Source organism: Populus nigra, chromosome 1, assembly GCF_951802175.1.
Source record: "Populus nigra chromosome 1, ddPopNigr1.1, whole genome shotgun sequence".
NCBI classification, from domain to species: Eukaryota; Viridiplantae; Streptophyta; class Magnoliopsida; order Malpighiales; family Salicaceae; genus Populus; species Populus nigra.
The window spans coordinates 15,825,409-15,843,416 of NC_084852.1; the positions used below are offsets into that span (position 1 = coordinate 15,825,409).

General features: G+C 30.4%; 1 protein-coding gene across 3 annotated transcripts; it reads right to left on the bottom strand.

Annotated features, from left to right (window-relative positions):
• Window positions 1-6,303: 6,303 nt before the first annotated feature.
• Window positions 6,304-14,339, bottom strand: LOC133674464 (AUGMIN subunit 6-like). 3 transcript variants are annotated; one of them, XM_062095592.1, is made up of 14 exons: window positions 14,019-14,339; window positions 13,873-13,929; window positions 13,664-13,758; window positions 12,983-13,133; window positions 12,324-12,449; window positions 12,075-12,231; window positions 10,839-10,899; window positions 10,470-10,758; window positions 9,318-9,443; window positions 8,294-8,455; window positions 7,951-8,203; window positions 7,332-7,802; window positions 6,776-6,843; window positions 6,304-6,658 (listed from the first exon to the last, which is right to left on the bottom strand). In XM_062095592.1, the coding sequence occupies exons 1-13, from the start codon at window positions 14,235-14,237 to the stop codon at window positions 6,803-6,805; spliced, it is 2,208 nt and encodes a 735-aa protein (XP_061951576.1). In that variant the 5' UTR covers window positions 14,238-14,339; the 3' UTR covers window positions 6,304-6,658; window positions 6,776-6,802. The 3 variants fall into 3 exon arrangements, with proteins under 3 accessions (XP_061951576.1, XP_061951568.1, XP_061951560.1); XM_062095584.1 differs by having other exon boundaries at window positions 6,304-6,684; XM_062095576.1 differs by having other exon boundaries at window positions 6,304-6,843.
• Window positions 14,340-18,008: the final 3,669 nt, after the last annotated feature.

The following is an 18,008-nucleotide window of genomic DNA, read 5'->3' on the forward strand; positions in this document are numbered from 1 at the left end:
ATAAACTTTTTTTTATTATTATTGATGTGGATATTTGAGTCATATTATGTGCATTTTAACTAATTTTATAAGTTTAAAAATTAACAAACATGTAAGTTTTTAATTATTTTAAAAAAACTCGAATTCATAACCATTAAAAAATACATTCAAGATCTAATTGGCTTGTACTTGTGCTTTTATATATAAACTTGAATGGATGGAAGCAGATAAATAATTGTATTTCGTCGTTTCAGTAAGAAAATATTCTGCATGTATACAAAGATTGTAATCGTGTGTGTGTGTATATGCCCTATGTTTTGTGTGTGTGTGTGTATGCCCTATGTTAATTTTATCGTTGACTTAATTGTTTTAGTTTAAGCCTCATAAACATATAAAGATTATTGAACTTGATAATTAAATATATACATAAATTGTTATGTTTTTAGGTTCAAATCTTATATGAAAATCATGATTAATACTTTTTAATAGCTTAAAAATAGTCTCATCCTTGAACTATTTTGGAATAGAACTTACTCTCATGATTTAACCCCAACATTGTGAGTGAATTAAGTAAAAGAAGATTTAAAATCTCTGAGTAGTGTTGCCACTCATGCAATTGGGTGTTGATTTCCTTTTAATTACTTTGGGATACAAAAAAATAATGGTTTCAAATCTGTATCTCTACAAAAATAGCAACCGATTTTGGAGAACGCTATGTACAATTTACAATTTCTCCCTTTACATTTTCTTGGCTACTAAGTTTCTCATCTCGTCTACGTCCAAAGTTCTCTATATGATGCCTGTTCAGAACCTTCTTTGCCGGTGCTCTAAAAGGACACGTTGAGCTCACAAACCGGTTGATCAATTGTAAATTAGTGCTCAGTTCATGACACATGGCAACATCCCTTATACTGAGGACGGTGATTCCTTGCTGCTCAGTTTTAGCTCCCGCCCCACCTCGGCATATACCCCTGTGTGACCTCCATGCGCTGCCGCAGCCAGCATGGAAGTCCTGCCATGTAGACTGCCCGGTTCCTTGCCATGTCATCGTTGTCAATCATAAATCCAGGCCCTTTTGTGATTACAGGGTTTAATCACAATAGAAGAGGTTTAGTCACATATACCTATTGTATGTCGTGGTGAAATTAAAAGGTTTTTAGGTTTATTAATAAAATTATAATTATAGAGTTAAGAAGTTTTCATCTAATATTATAATTACTTGAAAAACTAATAATTTATAAAAGGTTTTTGAATTTAATAATAAAATTATGATTATAAAATTTAAAAATCATCGTCTAATATTATAATCACTTGAAAAACTAATAATTTGTGAGAGTCGAAATAAGAGGATTAGTTGTACAATGAGAAAATACATCACCCCTAGCACACCTCACCTAAGATAAGCTGCATTGTTGATTGTTTATTTTTCTAGGTCATGTTTCTATATGTTAGTCTCATCTAAGGTTCAAGGTAGATCTCCTTTCGTGAGAAAGACTCTACCTTATTGAGTTAAATCCTAACCGTTCCAACACCCAGATTTAGCATCGCATTTATTTTATATTTTGTATCTTTAATACCTGAATGTATATCTTACAATGTAATTGTATATCTAAAAATATTAAAATCTACAGCTAAATCCTAACATTGTATATTAATTAAACTAAATAATTGTTGATTTTTGGTATTTTAGCCAAGCCGTAATAGATAATCATAAACTGGTTATAATATCTATTTTTCATTTTTAAAACATGATATAAATGCATTCTGCTTTTTCAAAAAATATGCATGAAAATTTTTTAAAATTTGACCATATGCACGAAACAAAAAAAAAATTTAAAATGAGAGATTTTTTAAAATTTTTTTGGATTTTTTGAAATTTCAGAGAAAAACTAGATATTTTTAATACCAGGTTTGTATCTTACAGTGTAAGTTTACAGCCTGATATTAGATAAGATTGTTGTAAAAACAAGCAACGGGCCCACAAATAATCTCAATATTATCCTTGAAATGTTTTAGAAGTTATCTTGGCTTTTTATTAGGGCCATGTTTGTTTCCCGGAATTCATTTTCCGGGAAACCACTTTCCAAACTTTCCTGTGTTTTTTTGCCATTAGGAAAGTTGGTCAACGGAAAACACTTTCCGGTCAACGGAAAACACTTTCCAGTCAAAGAAAAATTTGGTTTGATTTCTAGGAAAGTGTTTTTTTTTTTTGCTGTGTTTGTTTTCCGGAAAGTGGTTTCCGGGAAACCACTTTCCAAACTTTCTTGTGTTTATTTGCTATTGGAAAAGTTGGTTAACGGAAAACACTTTCCAGTCAAAGGAAAATTTGGCTTGGTTTTCAGGAAAGTGTTTTCCTGAAAAATTTGGGCGGAAAACACTTTCCGGAAGCTGTGAAAAATTTAGAAATGTCATTATTTGCTAATTATATCAAATTTGATCCTCAAACTTTTGATTGCTATATATAATTTGTTTTGAATATTTATTTTTCAATTTCATCTCTTAAAATTTAATTTTTATATTAAATTTGGTCCTTATTTTTATAATTGCTATTTGCTTTTTTCTTATCATTTTTTTATTGAAATTTTTTATCTATCAAATTTGGTCCTTATTCTTTTGATTTTTACTTATTTTATTTGAAATAATTTATAAAATGTTAATTATTATTATTTTAATTTCTTCACCTTTCATTTTTTTTAATTTTTTAGATTTGATCTCTATTATTTTGATTATTATTTATTTTATTTGAGATAATTTATGAAATTATATTTTTTTTCAATTTCATTCTCATTCAACTTTTTAATTTGTAAGATTTGTTCCTCATTATTTTAATAAACTTGAAAAAATAAAACATTAATAAGTTATTTTCCAGCTCATTTTTCATAACATAACCAAACACTGGAAAGTGTTTTCCAACTTATTTTCCATTACACTACCAAACATCGGAAAATACTTTCCCGGAATTCACTTTCCAAAAAGAAACTACTTTCCTGCAAACAAACGGGGCCTAGATTTGTTTGGCTAAATATTAAAATAAAGATATATTAAAAACTAAAGTAAAGGTATAAGGATATGTTAGGCAAACTCACCCTTAGTCTAAGGGGCTAGGTTGGTTGGGGTTGAGACCTAAGCCCAGTCTGGTTGGATTGGGCCAACTGAAGGCCCAACAATTTCTTTAAAAAAAAAAGATGGGCTGGGCTGAGGGTCCAACCCAGCTTACATGATCACTAGCCCAACTCAGTGACCATGTAAATTTCGTAACATGTAGAACATGAATTAATATTCATGTTCTACATATTTTACTTTTAAAGCATGCTAGTTATGGTTGAAAGAAGGAGAAGAAAGGGTACCTAGGTCGGAAGTGTTGATTGGTTGTCGTTGCTGAAAGGTCCAGCATGAGGGTGGTGGTGGTGAAAGAGCTGACGATTGGAGAGATAACTGGTGCTCCTATTATTGGTCTAGAGAAGAAGCTCCTCTACTGCTGTTGTTGATCGCGAATGAAATAGAGGAGAGGAGCTGGTGAAGGAGATGCATAGTTTTTGGTGTAGGAAGTTAGTGTTGGTGAAGGCAAAAACAACAGGGAGATGGTTTGATAGTGAAGAAGAGATGGTTTTTTTACTCTCTTTTCACTCTGATTTTTTCTTCTATTTTTGCATGAAATTCACTCATATTTATAAGGGATAAAAAAGAAACATCTAGTATTTATTAGGAATAAATATTGGCTTTTAATTCAAAATAGCATCGTTGGTCAAAATAGGCATCGTTTTATACCAAAACAATCTGGTTTGGTCAAAACACGTTGTTTCATTTAAATGAAACGGTGTCGTTTTGACACCCCTAAAGTTTTAATTACGAATTTGACTAAAATTCAATTTAGTCCTTTGTTTTTTTGTTTTTTTAAGTACATCCATAATTGACTTCAAACTTTTAATTTTATGCAATTTTACCCTTAAACTCAAACATCAACCCTGAAGTTCAATGCCTTTTTCATTTTGAACCTTGGTTTTGGATTTATATAAATTAATCCTCAATTGACCATTTATATTTTAATTTGCTTCAAATTCACCCCTATTTTCAACCAAATTGAGTCCTAAAAGTTTAATGTCTTTTTCAAAAAGGTCATTGGTTATCAATTTCTTCAATTTGATCCTTAATTGACCCTAAATTTTAATGTTCTTGTAATTTTATCTCTGATTTCAATCAATTGACTTTGTAAAAATTAATTTTGGTCCTCTAAAATTTCAATCTTCTCGATTAAGCTCAAATTGAGCTTCCAAACTTAATTTTTTCAACAATTAAATCCCTAATAAAATTAATTTGACCCATTAAAGTATACTTAGTCTTTACATCTAATTAAATATTTTAATTTGACTCAAATTAATTTTTAAATATAATTAAACCTTTTAATTTGATTTATGATTAAATCAAATTGACCTATTAAAAATCTATTTAAGTCTCTAGACTTAATTTTTATACAGGTTCGTCTAATAATCATTTAATTTGACCTTGAATCTGCATTGTTTCTTTAATTTTAAGTATAATGGGGTATGATTGGGCTCTCAATTTTGTTCAAATCTCCAGCTTAACCTTTATACACTTTAAACCTTTTTCAGCCTGCTTTTACCAAGTTGTCAATTTTTTTTATTTTTTTTTTATTCTTTGTTTTTTTTAAAAAAATGGTAAATATTGAGGGAAAACCCCAAAAATAGGTTATGATAGTTATTAAAAAATAGAATAAGGATAAATATGTCTTTTTTCATATCATTTACACAATAAAACGACCAAAATACTCTTGAAAGCAAAAAAATATATATATTTTTGGAGTTAAGGGGCATTTTTTTATTTTCACAATATTGTTTTTGTTATAATAATGTTATCTGAGGGGAAATTCGGTATTTAACTAAATATAAAAAATAATAAACAATTAAAATGCATAGTGAAATAAAGAAACTAAACTTACATGATTATTGTATTTCTTCTAAAAGTTTAATCAAGATTAATTATGGTTAGATGATTAAAATTATATTTAATGTTTTTTTCATTATATATTATTTGATTTGACATTTGTTTTCAATTAAGATTATTGGTTTTTTTTTTAATTATTAAATATGAACCTACTATGCAGATTTTTTTTCTATGTTTATGGTCACAAATATCCTATAAAAAATAAGTTAATATTTATAGTTATGCAAATATTTATTTTCAAAATTTTCACTTTTTATTTAATGAAATTTTCTTCTTATAAAAAAAATATTTTTTTTTCAAATCATAAAAAATGATATGAATCGGAAAAGAAGGTTTTGAGGAAAAGAAATTCATTTTTTTATCCAACATTTTATTTTTTGTCTCTCCTGTGAATATGTTTTTTTACTATTGTATAATTGATTCAAAAATAGATTTTGAAAATTTACACATGACAACACTCAATCAATATGTTTAAAATTATCAAAAGATTTTTTTTATTTTTATTAAAAATTGCTTTTATGGTTTTGATAAGTTGTTACTAAAAAAAATATTCTAGAAAAAAACATTAAAAAGAAAAAGGATTGCATTAATAAGATGATAAGGTCTTAATTAAAGATGTACATTTTTATTCTTATTTTAAATCGTTCATCTTTTTATATAAACTTTCAATTTTTATGGAACAAACAAGATTGCTCGGAATGCTATATTCTTTTATTAAAAAAAACATATTAAAAGAAAAGGATTGCTTGGAATGCTATATTTTTTTATTAAAAAAAACATATTAAAAGAAAAGGAGGAATTATACTAGAAAATTATTTTGTTTTAATATAATTCAATTTAGTAATCTTCTTATTAAAAAAAATCAATTGTCCTATACTTAAATAAAAAAATTGAAGAGTTATATACAAAATCAAATATCTTAATTTGTACATATCTCTCAACTTTTAAATTTTATTTTTAATTGGCATTAACAACTTTTTTTAACATTTATTAATGCATCTAATTATCAATTTATTATATTAAACATACACAACTTTTTGTTCATAATTAAAAATTTTATTAATATTAAAAAACATGTTGACAATGCCCACATTATTTTTTAGCGGAGAAGAAAAAAACCTTCGATCTAGCCTATGACAAGCCCGGTTAACCTAACTAGTAATTACAATAAAAATAGACGTAATGCCTTTTTGGGAAAATAAAATTGCAATTGAAATAAAATTCTTAAATGTTATGGGCACTTATTCAAGTACTTGTATAATGCGCACTAAGAAGACCGGTTCTTGATCAAGTGAGATTGGATAGGAAAGTGGAAGAGACTTTTTTGGAGATCTAAAACAAGGGTATCAGCAATCGAAGACAGACTCAAACTTCACTGGCATAAACTATATGAATAATGCAGGGACCACTTGTATATTTACATTCCATAAATTAAAATACTTTTTTCCGTACAACAAATGCCATATAATTTAGCACCAAAGACAATGTAAGATGTTCCAAGCACCCTACCAGTACTGGTATTCTATATGCATTAGACAATTGCAAAGAAGAATCTCAAACAGTAAAGAGTTCCAAAAACAGAATATCATGCATTTCTACAAACAGGATGATATAGCTGAAGGCTCGAAATTCAGAGTCAGTCGGGTGCAAACCTCTTAATTATCGTGGAAAGGCACGAATGGGACTTCGGCACCCTTGGATACTCCACAGTTGAATCCTCAAAAAAACATATCCAATAAAAAACTGTAAATGAGAAAAGAAAAATCGCATAATGATTAATAGTTCCTGATCTAATACACAATCAAATCCGTTGTTATACAAATCTATCACATACATAAAGAACAATGCCGAAAATTCTGACTCAAAGCTCCATCAAGGCGGTTTCAGTTTCTGAAAGTGGAGCTGCAACAAATTTAAACAAACTTCAAATCAATAACATGGCCCAGTTGGGAAAAAGACCCAACATGAAATTAAACAAATATGAAACAAGAAAAGGCAAAAAAAAACACAGAGGGAATACTTGTAAAAGGATCTCTAAACCTTTCTGAGAAAATGAGGGTCTCCAGTTGATAAATCCTCATTAACATAATTTTACATAGATTCTAACAGAACTCTACCACAAAAGAATTATAGTAGTTGTTTGTCTAAGCATAATTAATCTTGGACGTAAAAAATAAAGCAAAACTAGAATAATGGATTGCTGACCATGCAGCAATGTGACACATGCTAGCTTAATTATGGCATATTTTAAGTTTGAAGATCTGAAATTTTCATAGTTGATATTGAACACAAACCGCATCTAGTAAATCATTCAACAATAACTCAATAAGCAGATAACTGACAAACATATAGATGCCTATAACAGGAGCATTTCACCCAAAGCAACATACCAAGTAAGTCCTCGTATGAATCTGGTAAAAGGGACGTATCCAACAGCAAAGGAGGGGAGAATACTTGAGCATAAGGTTCCTCAAAATCATTGAAGGACCTCTGACCATCAGATATTGCACCATTTGAACCAGCAACTGAGAGGAAGCCATTTACGTGATCATAGTCAGTAAGTGGACCCAAGTCATTTAGAATTTCCGGTAATTCTTTGTACTTGCTTCCAGCATGGCCATCTCGAGCATGTTTCTCAAGCAAAGCAGTGTTCATTTGAGATGCAGAAAATCTTTTACTTCTTGTTGAGACTACTTTGTTTTCTTGGACCATAGAAAATCCAGGCGATGAAAGAGGTAAAAAGAAGTGTTCAGAACTTTCATCAGACTGGCTGTTACGAGATGATTCTGAATTGCAAGATTGCATAGACAGTGCAGCTTCTCTTACGGATCTCTTTAAGTTTTGAACAAAATTTTCTCCATCTACAAACACACAAAATCAAACTCTCCAACTAAAGCTTTCAAAATCAGAAGTTCTTTTAATTGATAAACTGCAAACACTTTCAACAAGCCAATAAGTGTGATACCTATGCAGAATGGATAAAGCAGGTGGCAGAGAGAATTAGCAAACCTTGCAATGGATTATCTAAGCGATCATTTGATAAAGGCTGGTCCAGAGAGTTTCTTTCAGAAAGATTTTCCATTTGGATGGTTTGGGAAGCTAACATTTGTCTCTTTTGCAAATTTGCACCTTTTCCAGAAGAGTTTGGGGTCAAACTGAATAGTTGCGGTAGCTTCAAAGCAGGGGGACTAGCAGATACCTTGTCAAGCTGAACTGTGGAAAGTTTTGAAGTCACCTCCGCAACATTATCAGAGCTAGTTTCCTAACAGGGAAAAAAAACACAGTTTTACATGATGAGTTATTCAACATTGGGCATAATATTTTGCATGAACTTATCATTCATAAAAATTACCAAGGTCCTTCCACTGCTTTGAGCTTGTATAGGTGAGGTTGCTCGACCATGATGCTTGGCCATTGGTGGCTGGCTGGAAGAAATATTATTTACTTTATCTGTACACTCTGATATTGAATTTTGTATTGATGGAACAACTTCATTAAGTTGGTCAATAAGTCCCTACAAAAAAAATCGTATTAGACTGGAAAAAATCCTCAACATAGCCTCCGGCAAGTAGGAAAGCCTGGTGACCTGAAGAATATAATGCAAGTGCTCATAAATGAAAAAAATAATAATAAAATAAATAAATAAGGTAATCTAATATCATTCCATTAAGACAATTGGGTTCATAACATCAGTAATTCAGCACATCCATGCCAATTTCATTTATACAAGGTACATGTGTTGCTATTCATCATTTTAACAGGTGAATACACATGGTTGAGGTTTGCATTAGGGAAAGGTTTTGTGTACAGTCCAGTAAGTTCTAACACTTGGAAAAAGCAAGGATCAGTCCTCTCAATTGCTGCACAAGCATGACTAGAAACTCAAAGGTCACCCATCAAAAAAATGAACAATGACAATTACAGTAACTCACTGATGTCTGCTACAAGGAGTATCCATAAAGCTTGACTATCCCACTTCCAAGTTATTATATCAGAACCACAAATTCTGGGTCTTAAAGTGAAAAATACAGGGAAGCAGCTGCATCCATGGTTTCAGGTTTTCAAAAGTTAATCTACTATAAACTCCTTAATCTGTGTGCAACAAGCATCAACTCCTCAGATCTTGAGCCTGATTATGAAGGGGTCAAGATCATTATGATGCATGCTCATTCTGTGAACAAAACAAGACATTTAAGGAAGTATAAACAACTATCTTGTTGTCAATGCACATCACAAGAGAATAAAACACAGGCACAGAAATACCCAATATGTCCAGAGGAATTAAGCCAACATCAAGCTGACACTCAAATTGTTAAATCGAAAGCCAAGAGCTAACTGGAAGCTCACATCTGGTGCACAAAAGATTATTTCATTACCTGAAAACTACTCAGGTGTTGCTGATGTTCTGCAAGAGTTGCAGCTAAAGATTCACCATGGCCACTAGTACCACCATCGAGTGCATTTCTTAATATATCTGGACCTTCTCCATCATTAGCTTTTGCCTACAAAGAAAATGTTGCACATTAGCAGTTCACTACATCATCAATGACAATTGACAAGCAAAATCCAATCAACAACTGATAAGTTCTTGGATTGAAAATGCATGGGCTTCTCTAAGTCATTAATACTACTGTCACACCTGTTTTATCCTTCTCCTGTATTAAGACATTTTAATGGGATGAATTAATTTTAATAATCATTTTCCATAACAAACTACTTTCTTTCTTTACAGTGACATTCTTATCAAAGAGCATTTTTGGAATTCTCAAATAATATCTGGAAAAAACAAAGCAGACAAACATTAGGAATACTAAAAAAAGAGTAGAGGAAATACTAAACAATATACTTTGCACATCTGCTTCCAAAGCAAAAATAGTATGCCATTAGAGGCAAGTTCTCACACAAAAAGGCACAGTTCAGTATAATAAAAGTATTTGATCTACAAACAAAAAAGAGAACATTCCTTTTTTAAAAAATCATGAAAAAAAAAAAACAAAACTAAGATCTAATGACAAATCGCTTGCATAAATGAGCCATCCAGGGCAAAGTTTCCAAAATCCAAGATTCACTGATGATAATGACATCAAGAATTGCATTTTGTATTCTTTTCCAGACCTCCATGCTCTTCCAACACGCTCAAAACCAAACACCTTGATAAGTAGAGTAAACCAAACACCTTGATAAGTAGAGTAGAAGTAAATCACAGAATAATCAGGTTGTGTCCATGTTGTAAAGAAAATCAACACAATATTGCAAAGAACAAATATCAAATATGTCTTGTTTTCACCTAGTAAACTCAAACTTTGTATTGCACAAATATCTACAACCACAAAACTTTGCAATATCAAACTTTTAATAGATATCTATAACCTCAATTTTGCACCAACACACTTTTAATCATATGCCATATAGCAGTTAATCATTAGCATGTAAGTAATGAAGGCCTTGGCTTGGTATGCAGAAGGAATCTGTTTTTACAAATACCAATTAAATAAAGGAGCTCATGACCAGACAAAGAAATAGAATACCAGAAGAAGTGACTGTTTATGAATACGTTGCAATGCATGTGTCCAACGCCTTATAATTTCTGCTACATCAACAGTAGGCTGGACTCTTCCACCTCTATCATCCACTCGAGAATGCATCTCATCATTTACTTGTAGATGAGACGAATCCATACTACTCTTTGACTTTTCCCCATTTCCATTAACATAAGATCCATCACTATGTTCCTTGTCATCCGAATGTTTATCTGAATAAGAAACCTGGTAGCTCTGATCCATAGCAGAGAGCAAAGATGATCCAGAGATGCGATATCTGTAAAGGAATATTACACACGAAGAGGAATAAGATAAATTGACATCTTCAGAACCTAGCACAATATCCGATTTAATTACCTATGCTCCCGATGAGCTATCAGGTCCTCAATTGGCCCTGAAGCAAGAACTTCATGTTGACCTGTAAATAAAGGTAAAATCAATGACAAGTTAACAAAGTTACTGGAATTACAGAAAAGTAGCAGTATATGTACTATTTAATAGGAGCAGATACTAGCGTCAAATTTTAAGAAGCATGCAAATTGATAGTCACAGAAATTTTCATCACGAGGCCACACATTTTTTTGGGTAACAAGTGATTAATAGTAATATAAGCAAGCAAAAGAATATTTTCATGTGCATATAAAGTGAAAGCAAGTGTAACAACACAATTGATAATTTCCCTGGTTGAAAATGATATCCAATCATGAGAATGAGAGCATGAACCCTTTGGATCTAACTGTCTGTGACAATCAAACATAGGTAATGAAGGGAACAGCATTCATATAAAGTTAGGGTATATGAGGTCGGATCCCATCCCTACAATTTTTTATCTGCCTTTTACATATTGGACCATGTTATTGAGAATGCCCATGATAATCAAGAATCAGCTATTAGAACATAGGAGGAAAACAAGTAAACAGACCATTGAAATCAACACAAAAAAGATTAAGAATATTAGAAATTTACCAGAAAAAAGGCAAAAAACTTTTTTAGTAAGTACAAGTTATGCCCTGAAGACATCGATAAATTACTTTTGAAGCAAAATTTCCAGGACAAGAAGATACAAATTCCAAAGGCGTGTTGCCATCCTTTCTGTTCATCCCGAAAACTACTAGCATAAAGAATAGATTCAGAAAGCAAGCCTTAAAATCAACTAGGAGTAGATTGAGATAATCAGGCAGTCTATTTATTTACCTAAAAATATGCAGGTCAAGCCCTAGAGGAATGACAAGCTCAACCATACACGTTTCAAAGCACAAGTATCATGTCCATGGTAACTACATATCATAGCGGTATGCATCCAAATGTAAGTACTGAGTACCCTCATGATAACAGAGAAGTACAGAAAAAATATGAAAAGTGACCATTTGTTATATCAACTAAACTCATCATCAAATGGAAACAACTTATAGTAATTACTCTTGTAAGCGAACGAAGGAACCTAATAGAAGGAAATTTGTTTCAAAAGAAAACAATTGACCCCCTCAATTATGGTATTATTTCCAAGAAAAACCTAATTTATTTATTCAAACAAATTAAATAGTTAGATTTTGTAAGAAAATAAAAAAGAAAACTTCCATAATTAAGACTTACTTTTTCGAGCAAGTATAGAATCCCACAAGCGAGTTGCCTTCGAAACTAAATGCGAATTCTGGCTAGAGCTCGACACAAGATCATCCCACAGTTCACCTTCTAGCTTCACTTTGTTCCGCAAGTCATGTAGTTTTTCCAACTCTTGCTGCAAATAAGCCTGACATCCGAGTTTTCAATAGGGCAGTGTGAGGAAAACAGGCAGCTGCATCCTAAATGCATCACAAACAAAGTAAATGAGTTTCCCATTACCTCTTCTGCACAAAGACCACGGAACTCAGCTGTCATCTCATGAGCCAAATTTGACCACATAGCTTGTCTCTGAACCGCAGTTTCAGCATTTTTAAGAAACCTCCTTCTTTCAAGGGCTATTCTTGCCTGTTTAAGGAGAGAGTTTCAAATCACTGCTACCAAAATTGAGGCATAGATGTAATTAAAATGCATCAAAAGAGAGAATAGGGAAAAAAGACAAGAAGAAACAGTGCTCCTTTCTTAAAACCTTTCCAACATTTGAATTGCTCACTAACATGCAAAGTTTAGAAAAGCAACCTTGAATAGTTCATATGGATAATAACTTATGATACTGGTAATTCATCCACAGAGGAAACAAATACATGAAACTGCAGAAACGAATATTGTATTAGAAAATCCTTTCCAAACTATGATCCACTTATAGTTACAGTTTAACAAAGGAAGTTTCAACCTTTTCAGAAGTGTTCTTTGATGTCAGTGCATTTAGAATCTCCATAAAAATGAAGGCGCAATAGCCATGCATGCATTGCCTGATTGAAAGACTTTATAGGTGGATTTAGAAAATTTTATCACAATTTCAAATATCCACTTGCCATGAGAACGACCTGTGGTTAGATAACTTTATACATAGATAACAAGGACCGTGAATATAGTATTACCTTTGTCACAGGAAGCAATGTAGCTGCATGTTGGAAGGCTACATCAGTTAATGAAGCAGGAAGTGGGTTTGAAGCAACATCAGCCGCAAATGTCCGTCTGTGAACCTCTCTCAAAGCATGCAAGGAAAGTTGCCACAAGAGTTCAACAAATCTGCACATACGTGAGAAACTTTTGCAGTAAGCCAAAAATAAATATCATTAAACTTCCACACAATTCTATGCTCTCAATGGATGCCTTGAAAGTCATTTTAAAATGCAAAAATCTGCATGCATTATGAACCAATTACAATTGTAGCAACTTGTGCAAGTAAATTTTCTTGATTATTTCACAAAGATACAAAACCCATTCAGAATATATGCACTCACGAACATGCCAAATCATATGAGTTCTCACTAGGAAACAAGTGTTCCAAGTCATCAATTTGCTTACGACACACGCACACATTATCCTCTAGCGCTCCTATATATGAACAGAAAGCATCCATTTTACTAAGAAACCCAGATTTTTATTAGACAGCAGACCTTAAAACCAATACTGAATTTAACTTGACACAACTATTTGGCCAAGTTGAGAGCACTGCAAGATGAACACATTTGGTTTATCTCTAGTTTCGTTTCTATAATTCAAAATTCACTTTTCAAAATTTTTTAAAAACATTGACCAAATATAAAAAAAACTACCTCGGTCCACAACAAGTAGCAAGGGAAGAAACCCTTGAATTGCTCCTTGGAAGTGCCCCTTGCGATTCAAGCTCACTGATTATCCCTTGCACAACCTAACATTTCAACCACAACAAACAACAAAAAAACAAAAGCAAAAATAAAACACAAAAATAAAATCTAACCTTTGCGGAAAATTCAACGAAATCACAACTAATCAAACTACTAACCTTACGAAAATCACGTGACTGAGCGGAATCAAAAATCGGCCACACCTTATCAAAATCCTGACAAGATCGATCGCGAAAAGAAATTATCAACACTTGCATACAAGGAAGGAACATTATATCTAAAAAGGAGAAAATGAAAATATTACTTTGGCGGATTGAGCAGGACCGCGAAGCGAGGAGAGGATGAAGTAAAGAAGCTGTTCACCGAGTTTAGGGTTGGAGTGACGGAAAAGTCCGACCCGCGGAGTGCCATTTGACGAAGGTCCGAGTCCGATTATACTCGGATCCAGACCTAATAATAAACAGTTTGTATACATTGCACTCTCCAACTCTATCTCTCTCTCCTTCTCTCTGTCCATCGTCATCTACAGACTACAACCTCTCTCCCTTCGTTTTCTTTCTGGTTGGTTTTTGCTTTTTAAAAAATCAGTATTTTATTATTGTTTCGACTGAGAGAGTTTTCTTTTTTCTTTTTTTGAATTGAAGGTCCCTGAGGAGTTGTTTATTTACGAAAAGAAGGGAGAAAATGGGGAAATTGTGTAATGTAGAGAAAGTGAAAGGGTTGATTGAAATTGTTTTTTCGTTTTAAATTTTTTAAATGGGACCCAGAGTGATAAAGGCAGTCACGTTCGGAGAGAATTTGAAATGGACAATGCTGGAGGGGAGAGAATTTCAATTGGACAATTTGAAAAGGACGCTGACGTCAGCTGTTTATTATCATCAAATGAACTATAAGATTTCGTTTTTTTTTTTCTGTTCATGAAGAACAAAAAAATTGGAGCTACTTTCTTTTTTTACATTTTTAATTTAATTACTTAACTATATTTATTTTCAATTAAGTCCTTACAAGTTATTAACATCTACATAGATCTGCGTGTGGTTTTTTTTCTGTTCATCTCATATTGATGAAAAAAAAATAAAAATGAAGCTCCTTTTTTTTGTTATATTTTCATTTAGATTGCCAAACTTTATTTATTTTTAATATTGAAATTGTTTAGGAACGCGGTGCAAACTGTATTTCTAAAATATTTTAAAAAAAATTTTGCTAAAATTTAATATGATTTGTACTTTTTGGATCGTTTTGATGTGTTGATGTTAAAAATAATTTTTAAAAAATAAAAAAAATATTAGCATGCATTTCGACACGAAAAGTTATTTGAAAAGCAACCACTACCACATTGCCAAACATATTTTTTATCATATTAACAAAATTTTATTGGTATCAACTATATTGATTTATATGTTTTTTTTTTATCTGGGTATCTTTATATCTTTTTAAAGAATAAAATTAGTTTCATTCGGGGTTTGTAGTTATTTCTTCTAATAAATATGTTTTCTAAGGATTGCTATTCTTTTATATATATATATATATATATATATATATATATATATATATATATATATATATATATATATATATTGTTATGTTCTCCAATTATTGCAATTTGTTTTGGAATCTTACCCGTAACGTAACGTAAAATGGATAGCCCTAACTAGTTATTTATGAAATTGCTTTTGCCTGGACTCTTTACCGATCAACTTTAAATCGTTAGTGTCATCATTTCGTTGCCTTGTTTAATTGACTAAGGGGACAAATTAAGGTTTTGGAGCTCAATTCCAAGGTGGTCAATCTTGTTTCACTTAGTGTTTTGACATGCTTGTTCTTTTTATATATATTTTTTAAAATATTAATTTAATAAATATAATTTCAATTTAAATATAAATATAAATTAACTTAAAATTATAGTACCAATTATTTTTTAAAATGTTTTTATTTAAACATATATTAAAATAATATTTTTTATTTTTAAATTTTTATTTTTAATATTAATATAATAAATTATTAAAAAAAAATACAACCACACCGCAACAGTAAACAACCCATAATTTGTTTCAATTGAATCAACTAATCACCACTAACTTATCCAGTAAATATATTCAATTTCCCAGGTTGCGAAACTACGTGGAATTAACTAATACAAGTAACTAGCATTCGTATAAACTAGACACGGGTCCGCATTAATTTTTTAAAATAATATTTAAATATTGTAAGTATATTTAAAATATATATATAATTCAAGTTATAGTCCCTCCTAAATAAATAAGCTAATTTTATTTTAATCATATGAAAAAAAAATACAACAATAATAAACAGATAAAAATCAAATTTTTAAAATAAAGCGATCTTAGTAATATAGGAAAAAAAACACTTTTCTATAAGTGGATAAAAACATGATATTGTTTAATTTTTAGCTAATTAAATATGAAGTAATGAATTGGATAAAAAAGATTAAAAAAAAATGATCTTAGTTGGCATGATAGACATGTAACCTAAACAATAAAGGGTGAGGTTCCCCGGATAAACCCATCAAACTTGTGTCTCGGGTCATGAGATTAAAATAACCCGATAAAAAAAATAAAAGAAAAACGCAAAGCTAATTTAAAAAAAAAAACTAATCTCAATCAATAAAGTCGAAAAAAATAAGTCAAAATAAAAGAATGTCAATACCCATTAACTTTTTAAAATTTATGACTTGAGTTATTAGAATGGAAACACCATACATGAAAAAAATGCGAAGCTCAATTCCCAATAAATCAAACATTGAGTGATGAAATTGAAAAAAAATTAATAATTAAAAGAATATGAATACAAATAAAGAATAAATTAGATGGCAAAAACAATTTTTTTTATCTAAGAGTTAAATTGAAAAGAAGTATAAGTATAACAAAAGGAAAAAAATCAAAAGAATGAGGATCAAATTGAAAAAAATAATATACCATAAGCTAATTTGAAGGATAAAACTGAAAACTAATAAAACTTTTACGAAATTGACCAAGAAAAAAAACTAGAAATCAAAATAATAAGGATCAAATTAGAAAAAATAATATATGACAAATTAGAATTGAATAATGAAATCAAAAATAAATATTTTTTTACAAAAGGGTCAAGAACAAAATTAAAAATCAAAAGAATAAAGAATAAAGTTGAAATATTAACAACAAAAATAATCAACCAGTAACTTTTTTAAGGAGAAGAGAGAAAAAAAATAAAAAAACACTACCGATGAGAAACTGCCCCACCATTGTTGAAATGAGTCGCACCATGCGCCATCCTAAATATGTGAGTGCCTCCCACATTTTAGCGCATGTAATGCACCAAAAAATTTTTTTATTTAAATAATAGTTAACCCTTAGCAAGTGATCAAATTGCCGTTAATGAACCTGGTAACAACAAAACAAAAAAAAAACAAGAGTGAAAGGATCGAAAGGCCCATTGGCACATGATTTATTTATTTTTATTTCAAGGATAAACTTGTTATTTTATTGTATTAAAAGACAAAAATACACTTCTTTGCTAATTGTTTTTTACTCAAAGGAAAATTAAGTTATTTTATTATACTTAAAAAAATAAACAGATGTTTATATTCTCCGCCAATCATTTAATAGCTAATGGCCGTACAAAAAAATTGGAATACTCGAATTTTTTGTGAACGTGAAAAACATAATTATAGTATTGAAGTGAATAGTAAATTGTAAGTGAATGTACAATTAAAATGATATATATACACACACACAACAACAAGCACATGAATTCATAGATATTGCATTTATACTACATCTAATGTAGTTTAAAGTTTAAAAAATCGCTCCTTAATAAAGTTTATTATTTTCCTAATTTATTTATATTTTTTTTCTAAATCATCAAATAGTTATTATAGTATTACGTACTAAAATCTCAATAATTTAAAAGTATTTAAAAGATACACGGTGGCATGTGGTTAGTTAAGAAACTGATTCACTGTTGGTATATAACGACGATGATGCATGGACGAATTAATAACCAAATTAGAAGTATATGATTTGACAAGGTTTGATTTTCAATTTAAATAAACATATTTTAAAGTGGAATTCTTCTCTTATTTATAATACCATGTTGAATATTCTTTTTCAATAAAAACAATAAACAATCTTTTTCATTGTGTCTTTGCAAATAAAAAAAAATCACTCATAAATTAAAATGTTTATACATACATCTAATTAAATAGATCAATATTTAATCAAGAGATAACTAAAATTAAAATATTTAATTTAACAAAAAAATAAAATGTGAATGGAAAGTGAAAAAAAAAGAATGA